Source organism: Aedes albopictus, chromosome 3 (assembly GCF_035046485.1).
Source record: "Aedes albopictus strain Foshan chromosome 3, AalbF5, whole genome shotgun sequence".
NCBI lineage: Eukaryota > Metazoa > Arthropoda > Insecta > Diptera > Culicidae > Aedes > Aedes albopictus.
In genome coordinates this window covers 199226625-199253702 of record NC_085138.1, presented here as the reverse complement: position 1 = coordinate 199253702, position 27078 = coordinate 199226625, and the positions used below count along the sequence as shown (strand labels likewise).

General features: G+C 41.6%; 2 protein-coding genes across 2 annotated transcripts in view; one reads left to right on the top strand and one right to left on the bottom strand.

The window, feature by feature from the left end:
* LOC109404436 (protein PALS1) overlaps positions 1-27078 on the top strand; it is a 462049-nt gene that overhangs the window by 140135 nt on the left and 294836 nt on the right. The gene's annotated exons all lie outside the window — the stretch shown is intronic.
* On the bottom strand, positions 20651-23427 carry LOC134290531 (uncharacterized). The gene is made up of 2 exons (XM_062857688.1): positions 22991-23427; positions 20651-21251 (listed from the first exon to the last, which is right to left on the bottom strand). The coding sequence occupies exons 1-2, from the start codon at positions 23062-23064 to the stop codon at positions 20651-20653; spliced, it is 675 nt and encodes a 224-aa protein (XP_062713672.1). The 5' UTR covers positions 23065-23427.

Below are 27078 nucleotides of genomic sequence, written 5' to 3'. Positions count from 1 at the left end.
AAACTTTGTCAAATTAGATAATGTGTTCTGCAATAAGAATGCACGTGAGTCCTTGAATTACCAGAACTTAACAGTCCTTGATAGGTTAGTACGCAATTAGATACGTAAAGCATGTTTTTTTTTCCTAACATCAAGTGTAGTCTCGGGTGGGCAAAGTCCGATTCTTTAACTATCAACAAGGCAGAATAAATGCAATTTTAGAAACTGTCACCAGTAACAAGGACTTTGTACCATGAACCCTTATTACCAAAACACATTACCCCAACTTGACAAAGCGGATGTCACTAGGGTTCGGTTTGGTAGATCTTGAACCGTAACGCAACACAAAAAGGCGATCTACCTACGTTACGGGCTCCGTTAAAGATTGAGCATATTTCAAACCCCCTCAACCATTCATCCATCAGCATGGGTCGCCTGACACCTTGGATTGGGGTTCCCTGTTTAGTGGACTTTTACCCCCGGAACAGGTGGTCCGTCGTGTTATTCTTAGCCAATTGAGACAATCGCTACCGACACTACACAGCTATCTAGGCTGATCGGGACAAGAAGTTATAGGTTCAGGTTACAATTTGCTTTTTGTTCGTTTGCACTAACCATTCTAACCTTATCTAACAACCGTAACAACGACCGTTTCTTAAGTTTTACCCTGTTTTATTTGAGAAAAGAAACCAAAAGTTAATATAATTTTCACCATGCGGTGGCCTACTGTTCTGACCATTACAATTAATCAAATACGCGTACTACACTATTTGGGAATCAGTTGTGGGCAAAGAGGGAGATTCTGGCCAAATCCAGCCTGTTCGATCTCGCCTCATTGTCGGCGTCATCTCAGGCTTATTGGTTCCAACCCAAGCGTGTGCTGTGCAGAGATCGTGTCATTCATTGTTCCTATTATCACTATCCAGTGTGCAGCTTCTCTGCTTTGGCGCCAATCCACAAGCGCGCCAAACTGCAGAAAGTAGCACGCGCGGGGAATCAAATAATAAATTTTATACTCTTTGTCTATCCGTACTGTGCGCCTATAAAAGGCGCACCCGAACCCAATGTAATTAGAATAGTAAGTTGAAGATCCCTCCCGAGCAGGCGTATGCCTCTCGGGGGCAAATAAAATCCGAGTTAGTTTGAACTCAATTGAATCGTGTTCTTCGTCGTCGCCTGGAGCTCCTCCTTACCATACACAACGTAGAATCCTAGCCCCAGACGAAACACAGCCTTTTATAAGAAATCCACTTTCTCTGAAGGTTGGATTTGACATCTATTTTTTATGTGGTGTTTTGGCAACCATGTTTCACCTGTGCGCCATCTGTGGATTCGTACTTGAATTTGCCTAGTATTTCTTTTTAGGTCTTGTTCACACTACCCCAGGACATACGCTTTGAGACCTGGTATGGGTTGAAAGTGGAATGTTCACTCACTCGTGACTCATCAAACAGTGAGTTGGGACAGTTCCTAGTTTAATTTATGGAAAGGGTCTATTTAGCTCCGGAGGGATGCGATTAATGCTGGAGTCAGCAAGTTACTTTGGAACCAACGGTGACAGAGTTGTGTGCTTAGCTGGTAGTGCAGCCTGGGCACTGTTGTCCTTCTGACTTCAGCCAGATTGAGGAGGTACGTCCCGAGCGTCTGTTCACCACGGAGTCTGTTCTGGCCTCCAGTAATTTGAAATGCTCCTCCACCTAAAGCTATACCTAAGGTTGCAGCCTTTTTTTTCCTCGCCTGTTGGGGAAATTGAGCATATGCGTGGCAGCCCTTACTATGGTGGACAACAGCCCAGCAGGGTAAACTGGCACAACTAGCCAATGAGGCTTGCTGTATGACGCTTGAGATCCTAGGACTGAGCGAAGTCTTTTGGCTGAACTTTGGAGAACACAGATTGGCGTCGGACCAAACTCTGCTATACTCTGGCCTACGAGGTGAACACGCTCCTCGTCACCGCACTATGGGCAAGAAATCAAAATTTCGCGACAAAAATAAAAAAGTTGTTTATTCTGAGATCAATCAATTTTCATATATGTATGATTTTTCGGATTATGTTTGATTGTATACCGACTGATTTTTTCGATTTGTAACAAAATTGTATAGTTTTTTGTATGAAGAATCTTCTTATAAGCGAAAATTCACGATTTTAACCAATATTAAGAAAAGTGTGATTTGTGGTGAAAAATGTGCCGAACAAGTATAGCACATACAGGGGATAGACAAAATGATCGGGACAGGCAAAACTTTCCCTTCTCAAAAAATTTTCAAATGGCTGTAACTTTTCGATAAGTGCATCAAATATTCTTAAATTTTCACTGTAAGTTGATCAACTATTTGTGTATCAGTGAACAAAATTCGGAAAAGGTCGAACGATTCTGGACGAAGTTATAAAGATTCAAAAAAAAGGTAAATTTATCCGATAGTCAACTTTGAGCTGCTATATCTCCGGATTTAATGAACCGAATGTAATGAAATTTTGACCATTTATGACTTATATAATGAGCTTCGGAAAACATTTGACATAACTAAAAATTCTTAACACCGATGAAAATTATAACGATTAGATTATTTTTCTTATAAAACACCAAATTTTCTTAAATTTCAACATCGTTTAAAAATTCAAGATGCTAATTATAGTTCATTTAAATTCCCTCTGATTCTCTTGAATACAGATATGTTTTGAAAAAAAGTAACAACATAGGCGGCAATTCATTGAAAAAGTAATGGGATGCATATTAAAAATAGACCAATTTACAAAAAATCATAAAATTAATGAAATCGCTATAACTTTTTCTCTCGTTAATAACTTCAAGTTGTGTCAAACGTTTTTCAGAGCTCATTATATGAGTCATAAATGGACAAAATTTCATTGCATTCGGTTCATTGAATCCGGAGATGTAACAGCTCAAATTTGGCTATCGGATAATTCTACCTTTTTCTAAAATGCTTATAACTTCGTGCAGAATAGCCCGATCTTTTCCAAATTTTGTCCACTAATACACAACTAGTTGATCAACTTACAGTGAAAATTTTAGAATATTTGATGCACTAATCGAAAAGTTACAGCTAATGGAACATTTTTTGAAAAGTGGAAATTTTACCTGTCCCGATCATTTTGTCTATCCCCTGTACACTTCCTAACATTAGATTTAGTACATTTTGCATATTTGATGCACAAATTGCGATGAGGAAATCCAGCAAATATGGGACTGAAATGCGGTCATAGGCAGTAAAGTTTAAATTAAAATTTTACAATATTCACTCAAATTTTACGGTTTATTTGCCAATTCGTTCAAAAAGTAGTAGCATTCGACCGTATTCGACATGCAACCGGTCTAGGAAGCTAATTTAGACTCTTCATTTTCAGATGCTACTGCACTATTTTTGCGGGAATTTGCGAGAAAGCAAGTTAGAGTGATTTTAGTGTATGCGTTAATTTTACAGGGCTGCAAAACGGTGAGTCGAAAAGGAGAGCGTCCAACATAGCTCTGATCCTCACAAGTTCCTACCTCATGCTTCCACGGGTCAAGCGATGACAAAGACCGCCAGCTAAGAGTTGTGTGCTTAGCTGGTAGTGCAGCCTGGGCACTGTTGTCCTTCTGACTTCAGCTAGATTGAGGAGGCACGTCTCGAGCGTCTGTTCATCAAGGAGGTGCGGCTCGAACAGCGTCTGTTCTGGCATCCAGCGGCTGAGTATGAATTGCTCCTCCATCGGAAGCTATACCTAAGGTGGCAGCCCCACCGCGGTGGATAGGGGACCTTAGGCCAACAACTAACTGTTTCCGAAACCCAAAAAAAACGTTACTGAAACCGAAAATGAAAGATTACGAACTGATTCAACGGCAACGACTTTTAGCGCGAAACAACGGACAAGAATTGGAACTTGGAATGTATTAATCCTAGCCCAGCGGGGTAAGCTGGCACAACCAGCCAATGAGGCATGCCGTATGAAGCTTGAGATCCTAGGACTGAGCGAAGTCTTTTGGCCGAACTTTGGAGAACACAGATTGGCGTCGGACCAAACTCTGCTATAATCTGGCCTGCGAGGCAAACACGCTCCTCGCCACCGTGGAGTTGGTTTCCTGCTCAGCGCTCACGCCCACGCTGCGCTCATGAAGTGGGAACCTATTAATGAGAGGATAATTGTAGCCAGATTCAGAACACGGGTTCGAAACCTTACCATGATCCAATGTTACGCGCCAACCGATGCTGCAGAATTGCAAGATAAAGATAATTTTTACAGTTAACTGAATGCTGTCGTGGACAAGACTCCGAAAGGTGATATCAGGATCCTCATGGGCGACTTCAACGCGAAGGTTGGTTCCGACAACTCGGACTATGAGCACGTCATGGGACGCCATGGTCTCGGAGAAATGAGCGAAAACGTAGAGCTGTTTGCAGAGTTTTGCGGCAACAATGATATGGTGGTTGGGGATCGCTCTTTCCTCATCGACCAGTGCACAAAGTGACATGGTTTCCCGTGATGGCGTTACGGAAAACCAAATCGACCACATCTGCATCAGCCGAAAATGGAGACTGAGCCTTTTTGATGTGCGGAACAAACGTAGCGCCGACATTGCGTCCGACCATCATCTTCTAATCGGCGAGATCCGACTGCGTATTGCCAGGATCCAGCGACAGGAGGAGAAAATCGGGCGCCGGTTGGAAGACGCCGACTGGAAGACGCTGCGGTGAAAATATCCTTCGTCGAGGAGCTAGAGAACCGAGCTGCAAATATTCCAGAAGGTGGAAGCGTAGAAGATCAATGGAGCGCCATCAAGAACGCCTTCTTCGCCACCGGCGAGAATAATTTGGGTGAGCTACGCACCCGAAGAAAGCAGTGGATCACAGATGATACCTGGAGGAAGATAGAGGAGCGAAGGAACGCCAAAGCCGCGATAGAGCGAGCGAAAACACGAGGAGCCAAAGCCGTAGCCCGTCAGCGCTATTCGGCTCTCGAGAAGGAAGTGAAACGTTCATGTAGACGGGACAAAAGAGCGTGGGCGGACTCCCTAGCCGACGAAGGCGAGAAAGCCCCAAACACAGGCGACATCCGTCTCCTCTACGATGCCTGACGCCGCCTTAGTGGGACCAAGATGAATGCTACGATGCCCGATAAAGACACGTCTGGACAGTTACTGACCGACCCGGCTGACCAGTTGAAACGCTGATTCGAGCACTTTGGAAACCTTTTCAAGTGTCGGTCACGCCATCAGCACCTCAGCATGATCCGCCAAGGGTTCGACGCATTACCCGTGTCAACACCGAAGCTCCATCAGTGCAGGAGATAGAAACAGCCATCCGTAGCATGAAATCGAACAGGGCCCCAGGGGTAGATCGCATATCAGCAGAGATACTCAAAGCTGACCCCGTAGTATCCGAACAACTACTGCATCAATTATTCTGCAACATATGGGAAACCGCGACAATTCCGGCCAACTGGATGCAAGGTGTCTTAGTAAAGGAACCCAAAAAGAGTGACCTGACTGTATGCGATAGTTCGTGGAGTATCATGTTACTGTGTATCGTTCTCAAAGTCCTCTGCAAAGTGATCCTTAACCGGATACAGGAGAAGATTGACGGAACTCTCCGACGGCAGCAAGCAGGATTCCGTGTCGGACGATCCTGTGTGGACCGTATTATTCTGGAGCAAATCAATTAATTTCAAGAGTCTCTCTACCCGGTGTTCATTGATTACGAAAAAGCTTTCGATCGTCTCAATCACGAAAATATGTTGGAAGCCCTCAGGCGCACACGGTGTGTCTGGTGGACAACATTAATTTAAAAAAATCGGTATCGCTAAGACACCCACCAAACGAAAGCTAAGGGTCCCCCCTTTCATTTGAGACTTAAATGAGAAAGTTCTATCGGCGGGTCTAGAACAATTTTTTTTTTTTTGGAAGAGATATGATATTTTTTCATTTTTTTTAAGAACACATTTATGGCAAAACACTGTTTTTCCATTGCAAGCATCACTTTCCGACGATATATTTTTCATATTATATTTATTACTCTACCCATAAAAGCATATGTGAATGGGAAATCCAGCAAACGACAGTTTTGTTTTTTTTTTTTGCTTTCTGTATTGACGAGATTTTTAGCCCTAGGCTAGTTCATCTCGGGACCCACGCTTTACTTCCCTTCCGAAGGAAGAACCCACATTTTTGTGAGTTTGTCGGGAGTGGGATTCGATCCCAGGTCCTCGGCGTGATAGTCAAGTGTTCTAACCATCACACCAGGTCCGCTCCACAGTTTTGTGTTTATGGACAGTGTGGTGAAAGTACTAGAACAGTGAGTATAAAATCGAGTTATATGCCGTTCCTTTGAATTCCAATAATGTGTTTGCATCCTATGACAAATGCGTATACGTCTTTAGGGTCTCGTATTTGACTGGTACCAGCAGGTCACCAATCGCCCAACTTTACAGCACATACCGTCATTTGGTTCTTCAGATTTATTCTCTTGAAATTTCGGGATGTGACTTCGTCATATATTCTCCTCAAACAGCTTCTTAACTTCAATGTGCGTCTGGTACCTTAGACACATGTTTACTTACGTATTCATGTTCTTGGCGTAACGTCCCTACAGGGACAATGCCTGCTTCTTAGCTTGTTCTATGAGCACTATAGGATATATAATAAGAATAAATTAAATTGTTCGATTTGTTTCAAATTTTCTTATTTTATCTCCTACAAGCACTTTCACTAAAAACGAACCCGTCATCCTCAGCATGGTTATGCTGGATACCCACGCCTTTGCAGCTGTGGCTTTATGGGCCCTTTTCGTTATCAAAAACATATCATCGGTGAACAAAATCGGTTTACTTTTCTGGTCACTCGTTGACGCCGGTTTCCATTTGGATGGCAGTTCATGAATATTTGAGAGCTTCATCTGAGCAGCCTGATCTCTGGGTTTTGCCCACAAATATTCAGCAACCGCAGCAACTTTATGAGAAGTCTGAATGATGCTCAGCAAGTTTTAATATACTTCAGCTTTAGTGCAAACAAGTTGCTTGCCTTTGATCATCTCCCTGTAGCATCTAGAAAACAACTGCAACGAGCAATTTCTTTCTGCGTCATCAGTAGTAGCCCTAGATCTGCCCCTTGCCCTTTATAAGAAGTTGTAGTTCTTGCAGCACTACATATTTCACAAACAAGTACCGCTTTTCCATGTAGAAGGTTTCAAATAATATTTAAACTCATATTACTCCCTATGAGTACGGGTATATTCTCACCATTAAAAGAGATAAATTTAAATAAGCAAGTCCGAACTTTTTTTTGTGGGGTAGTACTAACTGCTATCTCTGATATCGTTCCGAAAAAGTTGTTACAATATCAACAACCTGCATGAAGAAACAAGAACAGACAGTTTCAATCCGTTCTGATTATTATGTATGTGTTTGGACATATTATGTACTTTAATGTAAAACATGTGTATATGTCAATAAACCTGTAGAATTAAATGAAAAGTTGCCAACTCATCTATAATTCCATGATGCTAGCAGAAGATCAAACTATTGATAACCGACATCTTAGCACATTGTTCTTAGTACATATATATTGTGCAACCGTTAGACATGTAGCATTAATTGTTCTATTTTTGTCAGTTGAATAAGGCTACCTGTTTACAAAGATATACGGATAATAATAATTTTTATGTCTAATTACCCGTTATTAGACAATTTTACTAAACAAATCTAAAGCTGTGAATATTAACTGCTTTGGATGATGATTGTGGAGGAAAAAACTTCTTCAAACACAATACGTACTCCTTGGTTTGATTTTCCTCGTCACTTAGGGAGGTCTTTTGGTAGTTCTTTCTTTAAAGGTAAGGAGCTATACCTAACTGCAATAGCTTAAATTAACTAAAAATGTTTAAGTCTTAGGTATCATAAAGGTGCACAAATTGAACAAATGCCGGCATGTGATAGTTCCATCCGAGTCACGGCAATATAAGACAGACCTTCACGTTGATAAAATTGGTGTGAAGTTCTAGATCGTTTTATTCATGCTTTTGAACGATTTAAATTGCATCATTAAAAACTTTAAGTTTTCCGAAATGATTACCTTCCAAATGTTGTACCTCTTGATGCGAGCTACTTTGATGAATGTTCTATTTTTGTTGACATTACTCGGCCTACTTTGATTTAAAAATCATGAGACACTGTCAATAAAAACTAAGAAAATTGTAGCCGCAATAACTACTTCCACATGTATAAAAGGCGAAGTTTATTTGTACATATGCCCAAATGCTGCTGAAATTCTATTTCAACTGCTTTAAATATTTTTTTTGCACTTTATGTCTAAGCAACATTTTGTAAGGGAAGTTTTAATTTTTTGATTTGACCCGCTTACTCTTTAAAAAGGACACGTTACTAATGGGCGACCTCATACAAGCCCATTTGGCTACACTCATGGTTGAAAAGAGAAAAAAACACAAGTCTCAAAGACAGAAATATTAAAAAAAAAAAAATGTTCCAGACCCGCCGATAGAACTTTCTCGTTTTAGTCTCAAATGAAAGAGGGGACCTTCAGCTTTCGTTTGGTGGGTGTTTTAGCGATACCGATTTTTTTAAATTAATTTTGTTCTACCAGACACACCGTGCGCAAGGGACTCCCTGAGAAAATCATCGGCCTCATTGAAGCACACTATAGGGCATTTTCGTGCAGAGTACTGCACAACGGTGTCTTATCCGATCCCATCTGGGTCGTTGCTGGAGTGAGACAAGGATGTATCCTTTCACCGCTATTGTTCCTCATCGTAATCGACGAGATCATGGTAGGTGCGATTGACCGTGAACCAAATCGTGGGTTGCTGTGGCAGTCCATTACCATGGAGCACCTAAATGACTTCGAACTGGCTGATGACGTTGCTCTCTTAGCTCAACGGCGGCGCTATATATGCAGAGTAAGCTCGATGATCTTGCCGATCGCTCCTCGGCGGCAGGTCTCACCATCAACGTCAACAAGACCAAATCGTTGATGTAAATAAACACGGTCAACCGTCCCAGCTTTACCAAAGACCGAATTATGTTACGTCTTTGGTATTATGGTAGCTGGGCAACCAAGGGGGAATGTTGAAAGCTTTCAATATCTCGGTAGTCAAATGGCAGCCGATGGTGGCACCAAGATCTACATAGGTGCACGGATCAAGAAGGCGAGGGCTGCCCTTGCGAGTTTAAGCAATGTATGGAAAAATTATCAGATTAGTCGACACACCAAAATCCGATTTTTCAGCTCGGACGTGAAATCTGATCGTGATTAAAACTGGGTGATGTACTATCAACCTTGTTCTTCAGTATTGCTCTTGAAAAAGCCTTTAGTAAAACTGGCGTGCAGCGGATCCGTACCCTAGTGACACGAGCATACATAGGGTATTGTACCATTTGGGCAGGTGTGCTTATTTTGGGCACTTGCTGCTATAACTAAGTCAATTTCAAATCGATTGATTTGAATTTTTGTATAGAGTTAGGCACGTGCAGTATCTAACTCTGTACAAAAAATCAAATCAATCGGTTTGAAATTGACTTAGTTATAGCAGCAAGTGCCCAAAATAGGTACACCTACCCAAATGGTACAAGACCCTACTCCATCAATTTACGGATGAAATCGAAATCATCGGTATTAACCTTTCAGGGCGCGCGCCATCAAGCAACCGAAACTGTACCGCGCTCGCGCTAGATACGACGAGCGAGAGTTTTTGGTAGTGTTGTATCAGGGATACTTTAGAATTCAATAAAACGCATATTAGGAAAAACAATCTGTCCGCTACATATGGAGCAATTTTATGGAAATTGAAATATTGAAAGAGAAAACGCAATAAAATGGATAAGTATGGATGGTATTTCGTAAAACTTTTCTTCTACATACTACCATTTTGGTCTTTAAGGTAAGCACAAAATTTGTTGCCAATACGCACATCCTTGTTTGTCTTCGATTACGTCAATAATCTTCGCAAGAAGCATCCAAAGGGAATCTATATTTCTCGTTGAGAGGTAATAGGCGGAAATCCCAATCAGGTGGTATCACTTCACGAGTATAGCAGTAGCGCATGAGAACATTCTCTAGTTCAGCTTTTCCGTACTGCTGCTAATGGTCGTGACCTTCCTCCAGTCGACGAAATCAACAGCCTCAAATAAAGAATAACAAAATGAACATTCTTGCCGAGCAAAGCGAAACGTATCGAGCGAGACAGGACCTGGCGTCAAATTCGCTCAATCAGCGTTATTGAATTAACACATCCCGCTTGATAAGGAATTGATTTCCTCAGCAAAACGCGTTCAGCGTGGAGCATCCATGGACCCATGTCAAGCTTCTTCGTTTACCGCTGTGTACTTTAAATACCCACGTTCAATCGGAACCTAATTGAAGTGAGATAGGTTCTTGGTCGGAACATTTCTCTTCGAAATATCCTGGAGTCAAAGAAATGAAATCAAGTCGTTCAAAGTTTCGAAGCACAGGACGTGAGTTACATTCTTAGTTAGGTGTACTTTTTTAGTTTTTCGAAAGGCCATGACCCTCTTCCGGCTACTTTATATAATGGCCAGTGGGGGTGGAAAAAGTAACTGGATCTTTTTGCTCCCCCATGGTGGGTTGCGTCTACTAGTCAGATGGTTCCAATATATACACTCCCGATCACAAGTTTGGGGTCGCTTTACAAAAAATGATATTTTTATACCCACGTCTCTGAATATTTCACACTCTCATCTTACAATTTGGTCGACTTATTCCAGCGACACTGGTTTAAGTTTCAACTGGAATTTTAGAAATCGTAGCCTCTTGAGGTGAAGTTTTCGTACCTACTCAATTTGAATATGCCGGCCAAGTTATAGTTTGTTTTTTTTTTATTTCACTTATTAATGTTTAAGTGAGGCCTAGACTTTTGATATCTGATGCAAACTGATGGTTTAAAATCCATATTTAAAAATAACCTTGGGCCACTAAAACTTTTGATCTAGAGTGTGCGTGAAGGTCTGCTTTGGCTGCAATAATTATACGTCTTTAGGGGTGGAATAGCGAAATAAAACGATGATTCTTTATAGCTTCAAACCATGAAGAAAGTTCTACAAGTTCCTGATAAAGACTGAATGTGTTATGTGATTATAACTAACTACCATATTATATCAAACATAATATAGACTGTTTCAGAAATTATAAATACACTAACGATTACCTGCCATTTCAATTTGAGCATAATATCCAAAAAAAAGTTTCTTCTAGCTCTTATTGTAAACATGCTAACGAAGCAAATAATACCAATTTTGGTGATGTTTCTGGTAAAAGTTAATAAATAGGGCTTTGTAAACTAGATGATTAAAATTTGAAGTTGCACAAAGTGGTCAAAAAGTGTAGCATAGTAGAAAAGAAAAAAATCCCACAGATAAAATATTTAATTTCCAAACACAATAAAAATGGCTGTATCGATAATAAAAAATGTTTCTCGATTGGTAAGAGTCATTTTTACTGGAATACTTGATCAAGAACCACCATTCTCAATAATTTTTTTTTTGTTTCAAATTTCTCAACAACACCAGTAGCAACAAACGTTAAGCAAACGAATGCCTTAATTACTGCTTACTGCATTCGTTTTTGTGGTATGAAAAGCTTTGCCATCTGAAGGATCAAATGAGCTGAAAAAATAAGTTTGTTTATATTAAATGTGTTCAGGAAAGCTAAGAAACTGTGTGGTAGTTCTTATGTTCCATAGAAAACCTTAAAAAATAAGAAACTTGATCTCCGAAAAAATGTTGTGGGAATGCCTTTATCGATTTTTCAAAAATTTTGATCAAGGCATTACTCAGACAACTTGTTGAGAAAGCGAATGTGATGAAAATTTAGATAATTTTTGGTATTTAGTGATAAATAATGTTGAAATCATTAAAAAAACACCTTTCTGCAAATGCAAATTTGAAAAATTAAGTTATTTGTTAAAGAGCTCGACTGTTCTTTAAAATATCAATTGAAAGGAAATATAAAAATATGGAGTACAGTATGCTATACTCTGAAACAAGTTTGTAAAAGTTATAAGAACAGTTCATTTAATTGAATAAACAAAGTGTATTTATAATTTCTGAAACTAGTGTTTTTGAATGAAAAATGTCTGATACAATTGCCAGGACAACTACCAATACCGCATTGAAAAAACATCGTTTTGAATTAGCTTGCTTGAAAAATGTTGCCACTCTCTAGCAATTCAATTAAAAGTTTAAAACGGATTACTCGTCCACTAGCTCATAGCTGTACGTTTGTTTGAACTGTCTGAACATAATCTATAATTATCTGTTACATGAAGCAAGTAGACCTCACCTATTTAAAAACATCTGTCGACATAAAATCAATAAAACAACACTGGACAATAACAAAACAAGTGAAGGTATTCTTTTCTATAAGCGTACCTAATGAGGATTGATAGCACATTCAGGTAATTGTCATTGGTGTAACGGAATGAAGACCAGTGCTGAAAACGTCATGTTGACGTATGTAGATGCAATCGACCATGGCTCATTCCAGAAGCTGAACCAAAAAAATACGATATATGCAAAAGTTGTGCGTCTGGCTGGATCATTCCTACCTAAAATTCTACTTTAATATTTAAGATTAAAGTCATCAACTATTTTCGAAAACGGACAATAGGACGAAATCAGAGAAGTACTAGGTTGAAAGTAGTGAGCTGGATTTTTGTATGGTGAGAATATCAATTCTTCTTTTCTCCAATGAAATGGTGCAAACAGCGTTGGTATTATAATTTCTTGACTAATTTGATGCTGTTTGAGCAAATGTTTGAGTAACTGCATTGTTGTATGATTTCTTTCCTGCAACTTCAACAACACAGTTACCCAAAGTTTTGCTCAAACAGCATCATATTAGCAAGAAATCATAATACTCACGCTGTTTGCACCATTTCATTGCAGAAATGGAGAATAATTTGATCATCAAATAATTTAAGAATCAATTATTGATCAACTCACCATACAAAAATCCAGCTCACTACTTTTAATCTAGTACTTCACTGATTGCGTCCTATTGATATTCATGATGCCCTACACCTACAGCCACAGCTGTAGAGGAATGGGTACTAGAATGGGTATAATAAGCCTGGGATTGAAAACACCTTTTTTGTTCCTGTACACCTTCTGGGTTCCATTTTGGTCCCGATTTTGCGAAACGTCAAAGAATTGCGAAATAATCAAAGATTGCCTTGGTGATCGCGACGTTTAATCAGTTTACGCTGTTAAGTGAATCCCCTTATTAATTTCACATTTAACATTCTTTTTCACTGACTCAAATACTATCCCGCATAAACGAAAACCATAAGATGTGCTTAACCACCCATTCGGGATACAGTTTGAACAGTATGCGGTATTGTTGAACCGTCTACATTACAGTTTATGTATGGTGTTGGTTTATTAGGGATGTTTGTTTGGGAAGCCGAAGTACTCGCGGCTGTTTCGAGTGTGACGACCCGACTTACTTACATCCATCACGAGTCGTCGCAATTGTCCCTTATGTAACACTTCTTTGCACACATTTTTCGAGTCACTTCAAGAGCAACGGTTTTTGCTGACCAAAACAAACAAAAGTTCATTTCACGGTCACGCGCAAAATTCCACTTACAATTGTTTTTGTCTCTTCAAAAACAAAACTGTTAAGCGTGGGAGAAGAAAAAGAGTTAGTGGTGAATAAATAATGTAAACTAGTATTTAAGTGATAAGTTTAATAAAGAGGGGGTCAGTACCGCGTATCATGTTAACATTATAATCTTTCATTTTTTGAACCAGTCCCCTAACCACCTCGGTTACATTTGGTGACAGCGGTGGGATATGTTCCCCATTTGGGGGGGACATGCCCACCAAGTTTGTGACAAATAAGTGTTGAATTGTGGTGACGATCAGCAATTTAGTCGACGGGACATCGAGCGGATGGCGATCAATAGACGGAATAGAGTGAGCACCATTAGCTGGCCAGCGTTGGATGAGGCGCCCGGGCGAAAAAAATGTCTGTTATGGATGATCGTGCTGTCCAACTTAGTTCTGCCGCATGTTTGGATGATCAATTGGATATGAAACAAGTTTGCTGAATGGAGGAAACGCAGTTGGCACTATGCCTGCGTGCTGAGTGAATGCACGATGTGAATTTTAGTGCACTAGGAAGAAGGTCGCGCGGAAGTTATGTTAGTCAATCAAGGACTAAGTTTTAGCTTACTGAAAGATGTTTAACAAATCGGCAATACCGTGTAAACTATGAAAAGTGATGAAATGAATCCCTCTCTCTCAGAATTAGGAAACGGGAATGTTGAAGTTTGTGACGGTAAACATCAGGAATTACTCAAGAAATACAAAAGAAAAAAGTGTTAAGGGAAAACATGAAATGGAAAATCGAAGTTATTGTCAGCTTTTTGAATGTGCACTGAACTACGTTATATTGTTCTATATGGGAGTATGTATGATAATAAGAAGATATATAAAATTGTGAAACACCGGTTGAGAACCGGAAATGAATAATGAAAGGTATAACGCAACAAGTTAACCGTGAAGAATTAAGAATGAAACTTAAACTAATGAACGCCAACAAGTGGCAAAATATTATTCAAAACTAATAAAGTCTGAATTAGGGTAAGCAGCTAAAGAAGGACTACAACTTAGGACAGGTCATATTTTGTAAAATGCTGACATAACTATCAGAAATAACATTTCATAGTGGAAAAATAAAAGTTGTTCATATGATTATCCGATAGATAGAATACCTTCCGTACCAGTTGAAAGTTATTTCTCCTAGTAACTTTCAACTCTGTGAGTGGGGGGTAATGTGACGACCCGACTTACTTACATCCATCACGATTCGTCGCAATTGTCCCTTATGTAACACTTCTTTGCATACATTTTTCGAGTCACTTCAAGTGCAACGGTTTTTGCTGACCAAAACAAACAAAAGTTCATTTCAAGGTCACGCGCAAAATTCCACTTACAATTGTTTTTGTCTCTTCAAAAACAAAACTGTTAAGCGTGAGAGAAGAAAAAGAGAGAGAGGTGAATAATGTAAACTAGTATTTAAGTGATAAGTTTAATAAAGAGAGGGTCAGTACCGCGTATCATGTTAACATTATAATCTTTCATTTTTTGAACCAGTCCCCTAACCACCTCGGTTACACGAGGTTAGGGATTACAAAAATTTAAAATTGGGAAGGATGGATTAGAGGATTTAAACTAAATTATTTGCTAACTTAAACTAAAAACATTACATTATCTGTAACGGAACCAAAAAAAGACTTTATCGGTAGACAACAACAATCAGAGGACATACGGTAGGGGACAGCGACAGGCAGGGGCGAACAACAAACCCAAATGGCGGACAACGAAAACAAGCAACGTACTACATCAAACTTTGAGATCAACACGTTTCAAAAACTGATAAATCAGATTCATATATTCCAAATCAACGACGGCCAAGGATGTTTTCACTCAGTTCAAAACCCGATCAGTAACCACTCTTTCCCCACTCAACCAACATACACAGAAAAGGGTCCGGTATCACCTTTGTGTTTGAAAACTGGTACAGTAACTCAAACTTCGAACGAATACTGAGTGATCTTGCACTGCTGTCATTTGAACGAGTGTTCATCATCGCATGTATTTGTTATGAACTGATAGAGTCGTCTATGCCGGTAATTCATTATCGTTTTCCGATCCGATTGTGCCCTTCGTGTTTTATGTCTTGATCGAATCAATTTTGTCGTAACTTAACACGTTGTCGGATCCTTGGCTCGACATCGTGGATTCGAGCAACGAATCTGAGAGTGAACCAACTGGCTTGTCGGTCCGACTGTTAGGTCCGAGCCCGGATGGATGACGCGATGATCAGTTCCGTAGAGCGACGAACAATATGCTGCCTACTGTAAGCGGGGTTCGAGTCCAATCGCTCGAGTCGATGCTGGCTTTCGTTTCACCGATGCGCTCGCTCCGAATGTCGTCGATGGAATGAAGCCTTCCGTGGTCGCGCACCGCTTATATAGCAGTAAGAGATGCGACGGCTGCACAAGTAGAGCAGCAGGTGGGGACTGCCTACTGTGCGAGTGGGGTCGAGTCCTATCGCTCGAGTCGATGATGGCTTTCGTTGCTACGATGCGCTCGCTCCGAATGTCGTTGAGAGAATGAATGAGACTCTGGAAGTGTGTCTCTTTTATAATCTTGGACAACGCAGCAATCGAGGTGAAAGTGGAAAATGCTGTGATTGGCTTTCACCAAACAGAGGGGAAATCGACCTGATTTACTCACACCGAACAAACATCCAATGACTGAGCGGACCGTTAAAAGAACCTCGACTTATTTACATTGTATCATGGCTAGATTATTGTGATTCTTCTTAAGTAAAAGGAAAACCATTTTGTAACCATAAAATATAATTTATTTTAATTGCTGGATTTATCTACTACATTTCTTACTGCCCCTACTCTAATGGATAACTGTGTAAATGAATTTGTCGTCTAATCTAGATGGCTTCCGCAAAGAACCTCTGGGCCTCAAGTTCCTTGTAGGGGAAAGATTGCTGGCCAACATCGTATTCCTGGAAACCTCCGGAACTTCTTCTTCTCGAACTGGAGACGATAGTGATGAAAAACCTTGGTGATCGTTTCCTCCGGCATCCTCGTGTGTTTCAAGTGGTTGAACAGCTGGTTCAGGGTCATTCAAAGGTGCTCGTTTCACTTCTTGAATGTTTCTGGAATACTGAATTCCGTTTTTGCTCATCACGGTAATTTTTGGGCCGTCGATAGCAATAACGCGATATCTTTCAGCAGGGAAAGTGGGATCCATTTTGCTCGTTTTGTTTTGGGCCAGTAAGACCCAATCTCCTATTACGAGGTCTGTCTCTCTGGCGTGTCGAGCTTTATCGGCATACAATTTGCTTTTCAATTTTGTCTCAGCATCTTTTTCACGAATATCAGCACGATCTAGCTGTTTGGATGACCATAAAGACGGAAAGGTTCCGCGGAATTTCCATCCGACTAGTAGCTCGAACGGAGTGACGTTTAGCCGTGAATGTGGGACGATCGTATTATGATGCTGAACGTATTTTTGGATTGCATTTCTCCAGCTGGTTTTACCGATCTTGGACGCTGCGACTGCTTTTATTATGCCCTGGTTCTGGCGTTCGACTGAACCGTTGGACTGAGGGCTCAGTGGGACAGACTTACGAACCCGAACTCCCCTTTCTTCCCACGTCGAGACAAAGTTAGACCCCTGGAACGGAGGACCATTGTCACTTTGCATGATCTTTGGAAGCCCCCAGAGTTGGAAAATGCTGCATAGAGCTGCGTTTGTACTTTCAGCGTCCATACATCTCATTTCAACCACGGATAAGTATCGCGAGTACGTGTCAACAACGATGAGGAATTCGCCGGAACCGCAGCCTGGCAGAGACAGAAAATCGATTTGAATTATCTCCCACGGACCATCGGGGAGCTCGCGGGACGATAATGGCACTGGCGGATTTTTCTTGGATAGTCTAATGCACGTTTCACAGTTTTTAACAAATTTTTCTACAGCCGTCGACATGCTGGGCCACCAGAAGAAACCTCGCATGACCCTTTTCATCGCCATTTCCCCAACATGTCCCTCGTGAGCTGATTCCATTGCCAGACGTCTCAGAGATTGAGGAAGTATCACTTTGTTATCCTTGAAGACAAGGTTGCCCAAAAACCTGAGTTCTTTCTTATGCGGTTCAAACTTAACCAAACTGGAATCCCAATGGCCAGTTCCGATAGCTTCTTTAACAGATTGGAGCTCCTCGTCGTTTTCGGAGCATGATTCGATGTGATGCCAGGTAAGATCCATGTTTCTAAAATCCAACGCATACAGAAAATGATCTCCATTGTCGCTATCGAATGGAACTGCTTCCCGCGAGTTGTCCACTAATCTTGAAAGGGCGTCAGCAATGTTCAGGTATCCTATTACAAAAAAACATATTATGCAGATATGCAGATGTTTAGTTTGCTAACTTCTGAGACTTACCGGGAACTCTTTCAATACGGAAGTCATATTGTTGTAAGCGCAAAGCCCATGACTCAGCTCTGGAAACCGCGCGTCTACCCAGTCTGAACTTTCCATTGTAGATAAATTCGTTTGCCTCTGAGTCTGTGCGCACGATGAATGATTTATTTAGCAGGTATGTGGCAAAACGCTCTACCCCCCATACTACTGCTAGCGCCTCCTTATGTGTCTGCGGGTAACGCTGCTCTGTCACTGTAAATGACTTGGAAGCGCAGGCGATTACTCTCGGAATTGATCGGCTGTTAAACTGCACTAGGACAGCCCCCAGGCCTATTGGGGAAGCGTCAACGAAGAGCTCGGTCCTGTCTTGTGGACTGTAGTATCCCAATCTCTTTACTGCATATTCCGATATATTACGAAGTGCTTCAAATTCATCATCCTCGTTGGTTGTCCAATAGAAGCTCTCACTGCTTGCCTAACGTCGCAAACACTCCGTTTTCTCTGCTCGGTTGATCAAAAATCTATCGATGTATGTCACCAAGCCTAAGAAGCTTTTAACTTCTTGACACGATGTTGGTTTTCTAAAATTGCGAATCGCATCAACCTTTTCTTCTTCTACTTCCCATCCATCCGCCGTCAGTTTGAATCCAACAAAAGTTACAGACTGCTTCTTGTAGCAGCACTTGGCGTCGTTCAACTTAACGTTGTGGTTTTTCAAACGGGCCATGACTTTCCTCAAATTTTCATCGTGCTCTGCTTCTGTACGACCGAATACTAAAACGTCGTCGAGGTAGTTCTTAACTCCAAGGCAACCGGCCAAGACTTTCCGTTCAAGAGCTTCCTGGAACAAATCCGGGGCGTTACATAAGCCGAACGGTAGCCGGACACACCTGAACGTTCTGAACTCAGTAAAAAAATTTGTGAGATGCCGTGACTCCTCTGCGAGCTCGATGTGAAAGAACGCATTTGAAAGGTCTATTGTCGAGAACCATCGAGCGCCGTCTAGTTCTGCCAGAATACTTTCAAGTGTAGGCATGACAAATGGTGTTCTAAATATATAACGATTAGATTCTCTTAAATCGATCACTAATCGTATATTGTCTTTGCCCTTTGGCACCACCAACATCGAGGAACAGAATGAGGTATCCATTTCTTCGTTTACTGGTTCAATAATATCAGATCTTACTAATTCCAATAATCGTTGATGCACAATTGGTTTCAGTGATATCGGAACGTTCGTAAAAATTCTCCTGCAGGGTGGGGCTGTCTTGTCGTAATGTATTATTACGGGTGGAATATTGAACTTGGGAAATACACCCTCAGTGCCGATATCGTTGATCAGATTTCTCGAATTGTTGAATGTTGCGCCGGAAGGAGAGAAGCACGTCGGAACCTTAAGACCCAAGAGTAGCACACAATATCGGGTAGCTGTTGATCGACCAAGCAAGGAATAACGTTCGTTGACCATATAGAACTTTTCGATTAGTACCGGTCTATCATCAGAAATATACAAGGGAGCTTCAAACGTGCCTAACACCTTGATCTCATCGGAAGATGCATACGGTCTCAGTGTACGATCGGATTGCGCATTGAAGTTGTAAATTTCTTCCCGGTAATGAGAATCCGCTTTCAATTTCATAAAGTTCTCCTCAGACAATGTGTTAACTTGTGCCCCGGAGTCGATAAGGAGTTCGTATGGCATCCCAGCTACCTTTACCGTGATTATTCCTTCGTCCCCGAAGGAGAGCGCTGCGACCAATTCAAAGAGATCGGAAGGTAATACCTGAGCAAGATAAAGCAAAAGCATCGTTTTTATTTCTGTATTTTGGTCAATCACTTTTTTCGTCACAAATTCAAATTGTTTACGGCATGAAAACAAACGAATGAAAAAAAATCATTATCGAATTCAAATCTGCGTATTACGCACTTACTTCTTCCTTTCCGTCGGACTCCAATTTTGGTGCTTCAATAGCTGCCAGTCTCTTCGGGTTGGGTTCTGATTCTGTGGTATCTGTGTCGGAATATCTCTTTCGCGACGACGAACTTGCAGGGAACCGCTGGCTGCAAGCTCTTGCAATGTGTCCCATCTGACCACAGTTTCGGCAAACTTTATCCGCAGCATCGCAGTCCACGGGCAAATGGTACACGCTGTTGCATCGCCAGCATCTATCTGTTCGGGATTGTCTGTCACGGGTTGCACTCAGGTTTCTATCGCTAGGTGTAGAAAAGCTTCTGTCGCGAGATGTACCGAAATTCCTGTCTCAAGATGTGGCGAAGTACCTGTCACGCGTTGGGACAAAGCTTCTTCCGGTTTCACGACGACCACCGCTTTGATTCGTGCGCATCCTCGATCGAATCAAACTGCTGTTATGAAATCCTGAGTTTCGGGGAAAATCGGCGCGAACTGGTGCAAGCGTAGCCGGTTCTGGTTTTCTCTCTTCTTCATAAAAAACTCCTCATTCAGACGAATTGCTTCCAACTCGCGGATTTTGTCCACCAGGTCTGTGAACGATGCATTTCGACTAAGCATCTTCAGGGCTATTGCGCGAACTTCTTTACTCAAAGCATGCTCAGCGATTGTGCTCACGATCTGCTCGAATTCTTTTCCTGGTTCAAAATCACATAGCCGGGCTGTCGCACCTACTCGGCTGATGTAGGACAGATCAGACTCGTTTGGTTTCTGATCCATCACCGCAAGCTTCCGTCTTTGAAGCAAGACGTCCGAGCCGGACCCAGTACGGAGTACGATTTGAGCCTATGCAAAGCGTTGGAAAACGGGAACTCCTCTGCATCTGGTGCGTCTTGGTCCGATTTTGTGTTTTTGAAAATATCGAGTAGCTGCTGTCCCGCTTTCACTTTGAAAATAGTGAACATAGTGGACTCATCGTTGATGCCAAGTAACTTCATCGAATCGACGAGAAGATCGCGCCACATTTCAAAGGAATGCCGCTGTATACCATCACCTTCAGTAGCCGGCTCACACTCCGGTATATTCAACGATGAAACCGATAGCTGATGTACACTTAACAGTAGTTTGGCCTGTCCCCTGTTCTCAGTTGAATCAACTGCTTGCCTGTCACATCGAAGATTCTCTTGATCGTTGCCATCGCGCTTTTCCTCGACCGCAACAATCTCTGCGTTCGCTTTATGCAGCTTTTCGTTCTCTTCTCGCAAGGTTTTGATTTCGTCCAGCAGCGAGGCAATGCGAGCTTTCTGGGACTTGAGTTCATTTCTCAGATCACGCTTGGTAACTTTCGGCCTTGAAATATAGATAACATCCGGTGACTCGCTGCAGAAAGACAAAAAATACACAATCAGTTGCATATACAATAGACCGGCCCACATTTGTATGGCGAGAAGGAAAAGTTGGAAAAATTCACGGGGCACCCTCTAGAATCGTGCCTTTGGATGGGAAGAACAATCTGTGAAAGGTTCAGCTCAATCGGTTTAAAACTGAGCTGGCGCAAATGAGTTGAAGGTTTGTATGGGATTTTCAGTCAAAATATATGGGAAATTGGATAACCTACAGTCTCTCACTCAGTACGCCGGTTTAGCGAGTTCGATTTAGCTCAGAATTGAAAGAATGGTAGTTGATACCCTAAGGAACAACTTTGTAGAAGACCATATCGTGATAAAACTTAATTTCAGCTAACGAAAGCAGGATGAGGACATCTTCCCCCGTTTACTCTCGATTGATACACGCAGCACGTGTTTGTCGGTCGAAGCTTGCGCGCTACATCATAGGCAGCTATGTAATTCTTCAATAGAAATACACTAGAATGCCAATGGCGCTGTACTCAGTTTTCCTATTTAATTATTTTAACAAATTTAGTTGTAATAATTGATTATGTTTAAGTGCCCATCTTGTAGAGGACCTTTTGTTTTGGTAAACAAAATTTATTTGACACTTATAGTACCGCTACTGACGCTGTGAGGGCGATGGAAAACTAGATGTTAGTCACACAAACAGTCATGACATTGAATTTCTGTGGCTGGTTATTCTAATAATTCTTCATTGTTTCGACACCCGCCCACGTGCGTGAGCAATTGAAATGAAGGACAGCATAGCCGACTATGATGTAGAGCGTAAGTTTCGAACAGCAAACACGTGCTGCATGTAACAACCGAGAGTAAACGGGGGAAGATGTCCTCATCCTGCTTTCGTTAGCTGAAACCGCAACTAAATTAAGTTTTATCATTATATGGTCTTCTATAAAGTTGTTCCTTAGGGTATCAACTATATTTTTTTCAATTATGAGCCAAATCAAACTCTTTCAACCAGCGTGCTGAATGAGAGACTGGAGGTCATCAAATTTCCCATATATTTGGACTGAAGATCCCATACAAACCTTCAACTCATTTGCGCCAGCTCAGTTTTAAATCGATTGAGCTAAAATTTTCACAGATGGCTCATCTCATCCAAAGGCACGATTCTAGAGGGTGCCCCGTGGAATTCTTCGACATTTTTGTGTTTGGGCCAGTCTAATATACAATGTCTTAAGACATAGGAGTCCGTACGCTCCCTGGTTTAGCACGCACTCATACACTCATATCTTTCGCTCTAGCTGAGAAGACCTTTCCCTCCTTGTAAGTTCAGGTACAATTGAATCTCTATTTCCTTGCCAAGACATTTCACTTGACCTAGATTCCGATGTCAGTCGCTAACGTTTCTTCTTATATCACTCCAATAAAAGTTACTAGGTAATACGATACTTTCTTATCATTTAACTGAGGAGACCTTTCACTCCTTTTTAGCACAAATACAGTTTAATCTCCATTTCCTTGCTAAGACCTATCGCTTAGCCTGAATTTCGATGCAAATCGCCCGATTATTTCTTCTCATCACACTTCAATACGAAATACGGATACGGCACTTTCATAGCTAAGGAGACCTTTCACTTCTTAAGAGCACAAATGCAATTCAATCCCTATGCCAAGACCTATCGCTTGACCTAGATTTGGATGTCAGTCACACAATCATTTCTTTTCATACCATTTCAATAATAAAAAAGAGTAAAATATACATACCTTCGCCGAGAGCTGCTATCCTCCACTGCGCCATTGTCGTAACTTAACACGTTGTCGGATCCTTGGCTCGACATCGTGGATTCGAGCAACGAATCTGAGAGTGAACCAACTGGCTTGTCGGTCCGACTGTTAGGTCCGAGCCCGGATGGATGACGCGATGATCAGTTCCGTAGAGCGACGAACAATATGCTGCCTACTGTGAGCGGGGTTCGAGTCCAATCGCTCGAGTCGATGCTGGCTTTGGTTTCTCCGATGCGCTCGCTCCGAATGTCGTCGATGGAATGAAGCCTTCCGTGGTCGCGCACCGCTTATATAGCAGTAAGAGATGCGACGGCTGCACAAGTAGAGCAGCAGGTGGGGACTGCCTACTGTGCGAGTGGGGTCGAGTCCTATCGCTCGAGTCGATGATGGCTTTCGTTGCTACGATGCGCTCGCTCCGAATGTCGTTGAGAGAATGAATGAGACTCTGGAAGTGTGTCTCTTTTATAATCTTGGACAACGCAGCAATCGAGGTGAAAGTGGAAAATGCTGTGATTGGCTTTCACCAAACAGAGGGGAAATCGACCTGATTTACTCACACCGAACAAACATCCAATGACTGAGCGGACCGTTAAAAGAACCTCGACTTATTTACATTGTATCATGGCTAGATTATTGTGATTCTTCTTAAGTAAAAGGAAAACCATTTTGTAACCATAAAATATAATTTATTTTAATTGCTGGATTTATTTACTACAAATTTCTATCGCAGTCTGATAATTTTCGGAAGCGCAGTGTGCAGCCATTTATCGTCCGATTATCGCATTAATAGACTGGAAATATACTCTGTGACTCAAAATTAACCAGGAAAACGCTGATGTTTGAACAAAATTGTCGATTTTGAGATAATATAACTATGGATTACTTTGATGAATTGAGCTTAAATTTTGACACGGAACGACGAAAATGCTGCATCTTTTCTTATACAAGGAACAAAATCTTTTATTTTTTTCCGCAGCACTTCTCAATATTGCAAGAAATTATCTCATCCATTTTAACAGCAACACACAAATCTTGCGCCGACGCAGCGTGCACGAAAGTGCGTCCTGAGTAACACACAATCAAATGGGAGGATGCACACAAGAACGCAACGCTTCCGCACCGTGTGCAGCACGCAATGTTAACCCCACAGAAACGCAGCGGCAACGCAGCTTTAGTTAACGCTCGTGTGCATCCAAAATTCCGCCAGACTGAAAAAAATCGGATGTCGGGTCAAAGACGGATTGAATTTTACGGAATGTTGGGTCACTGTTGGATCTACATCGCAAAATGGTTGGGTCTGTGTTGGGTTTGGTGACCAAAATAAAAACAGGTCAATTTATGTTTAAGTCGAGTTTGACGTCATCAATGACAAACAAAGCTTTTAACCTACAACACCACAACTTATGCTTGCCAGCTTTGTGCTCTAGCTCTATGATGTGTCGGTCGTCCGTCAGTCGTCGCGGTCGTCGCAGAGGAAACCCTCCCTTCCTCATAATCGATCATCCCCCACGCCTTTTATTATATAATTGAAAATACAACTAGTTAGATTTCCACTAATGCAGAATTATGGTGCTTTGAGTGCATAGGAAACGTGAAACATGACTGCCGATTGCTGCTTAATTGCTACACCAACAAGAAATTTTGGAAGAAATAGATTCGATCAAAATGAACGCACTCAGCAATCATCTGCGAAAATTATCGCCAAGTTACGCCAAGAGTTACATACGACTTCGATCAATGCGTGAGAGAATCACGATGTTGCTGCCCGTTTGTTTATTCAGATGGTGCGGAAGAATGAACTTATCCATCAAACGTGAAAACTTGTTCATTTCCCGAGTGGCAGTGTATGTAGGCAGTACCAACACATCGATCGAAACAGTTGTTTCAAACAGCGAAAAAATATCAGTGTCTCTCACTGATTCTCTCGGAACTCAACAACACTGAGGACGGCCAACACTTTTCTAACGGGTTTCTGTTGTTTTCCTCGGACCCAGAGAATTTCATGCAACTCAGATCTGACTCACGATACTCATCGCATCCTCACACGACATGTTTGATATACTGGTAAGCCACGCCGCAGACACAGAGATTGCTTTCCGACTGCCCAATACGGAAGATATGTGGGTTTAAATAGTGGTTGGACATCAATCGACACATTACACCAATGAAATCGCTGCCTGAATCCAACCCTTTGAACCATGGCTTCTTCGACACCTGTGGAATGATAGATTCGTTCCACGGGTACGGAATCTTGAAAAACTTTTTTTTGCGAACTTGAGGATCCACCGAGGAGAGCTATCTCGATCCTCGTTAATCGACGACGCGTTACGCATTCTTCTCCCAACGTTCCAAAGCATTCTCATCGATGTCTCGCGCGACAAACTCTTGACGAGCCGACGCCAGGAATCGCTTTTTTTCTTATTTTATAGTTCGGATAAATACCTATTGCTCACCGTCGATAATTACTTCCGCGTACTTCTTCCAGTCAATGTGTTTCGTGAGGTCGTAGGAAATGTCGATAGATAGAGGTTGATGTGAACCATTGGAAATAGAAACAACGATCGGAAAATTATTACTACCATGGGGATCCTCGATAACCCTTCATTTACATACCAGCGATAATGAGATCGAATAGATTTAGAGGTCTAATCGGCTGTCTCTAGGACTGCCATCTTTAGCTGGAGGTGCCACACGCGTTTAAAATTGTCATGTTAAAGTTATCGCAGAGGTCATACATCAACGTTAATCGGCTGTCATCGTACAGTTCGCCCCAGCCGGTACCTTGGGAGTTCTCCCATCAGTTGGAAGTTGGAGGCAAAGCCGCAGGCATAACCGAGCAGCTGTGGGCGAGATATCGCAGTTCTTGGTGGAAGATATATGGAGGCAACACTGAGGGTTTTACCTCGGATAGTCGCCTCACATGCGACGGCTACAATGCCTGTCATCGGATGAAAATTGTATCTGAGTGCTGCATTTTGATCCCTAAAAGCACCCTTCCGTACGATTGGGACTGATCAAGACGAATGATGTTAAAATCGGAAAAATGTAAGGTTACACCGCGTATCAGCCATGTATCGGATAACGCAAAAACATCGCATTGTAAATTATTAACTGAAAATTTGTAAGCTTCTTTTACTACGGCACAATACTACGACAATTCCAGTGGAGAACAGATATCAAATCTTCGACGTCGGGGGATAAATTATTCATCAAAAGATTGCAAGAAAGGTAACGCTATCGTCATCATGGCGGATGAGTGTTAGTGCTAAATGTGGCTGACGAAGAAACCCTTGGTAAAAGAGAAGCAAATGGCATTAGTTCAACATCTGTGGTGGACGCATATTATGGTCGGTATGTCCGCTGGACATTCATGAGGCACTGGAGATTTCCTTCAGGTGTCCTTTTTTTCTTTTCTCAGTAATGTGGGGTTAATAATAGCCTTGGTTGTCTAATGGTTAGGGGCCATTCATAAACCACGTAGACATTTGGGGGGGGGGGGGGAGGGGGAGTCTGGTCAATATCCGCGTTCCATAAAAAAAATATGATCAGCCCCTTACCGCTTCATATGTAGGAGATCCTTGGTTCAATAGACGAAAGAACTGCGAGGCATAACGTTTCTTTAGGATGTATTTCTCTCACTCCACATTACTTGTAAGATTCTACATATCAGCCATGTTGACAAGGTGTTTCTACAATTGATGTTTCCAAGGTATTTCTAGTCCTCCTGTTGAGGAACATATTCAGCCGTTTTACTTGGATGACTTTATTTTGCTGAAAATTGCATCGAATTGCATGTTATCTGGCAAACTATACAGGAGAACCTTCTTTAGCGGTTTGCTTCCAGGTGGGCTTTTTTTTTATTCTTCAACCGCTTAACCTAATTTACAGCTCTTTTTTTCCTCTAGGGCACTGCGTGAGCGATTCCAATTAGCAGCTGCACTTACAGTTTGTACATCGCCTAAATGTAATCTATTGTAGTTCTAGTATATCGGACTGGTTGCCTTTGCGCTGCTATCATTTTTCTACTTTGTCCATGGTAGAATGATCAGCAGAATGATGTTGATGTG

Coding starts and splice junctions, on each gene's coding strand:
- LOC134290531 (XM_062857688.1), bottom strand. CDS start 23,064: ATGTCGAGCCAAGGATCCGACAACGTGTTAAGTTACGACAATGGCGCA. Junction 21,252..22,990: donor GATAGCAGCTCTCGGCGAAG/GTATGTATATTT, acceptor GTCTTTCTGCAG/CGAGTCACCGGATGTTATCT.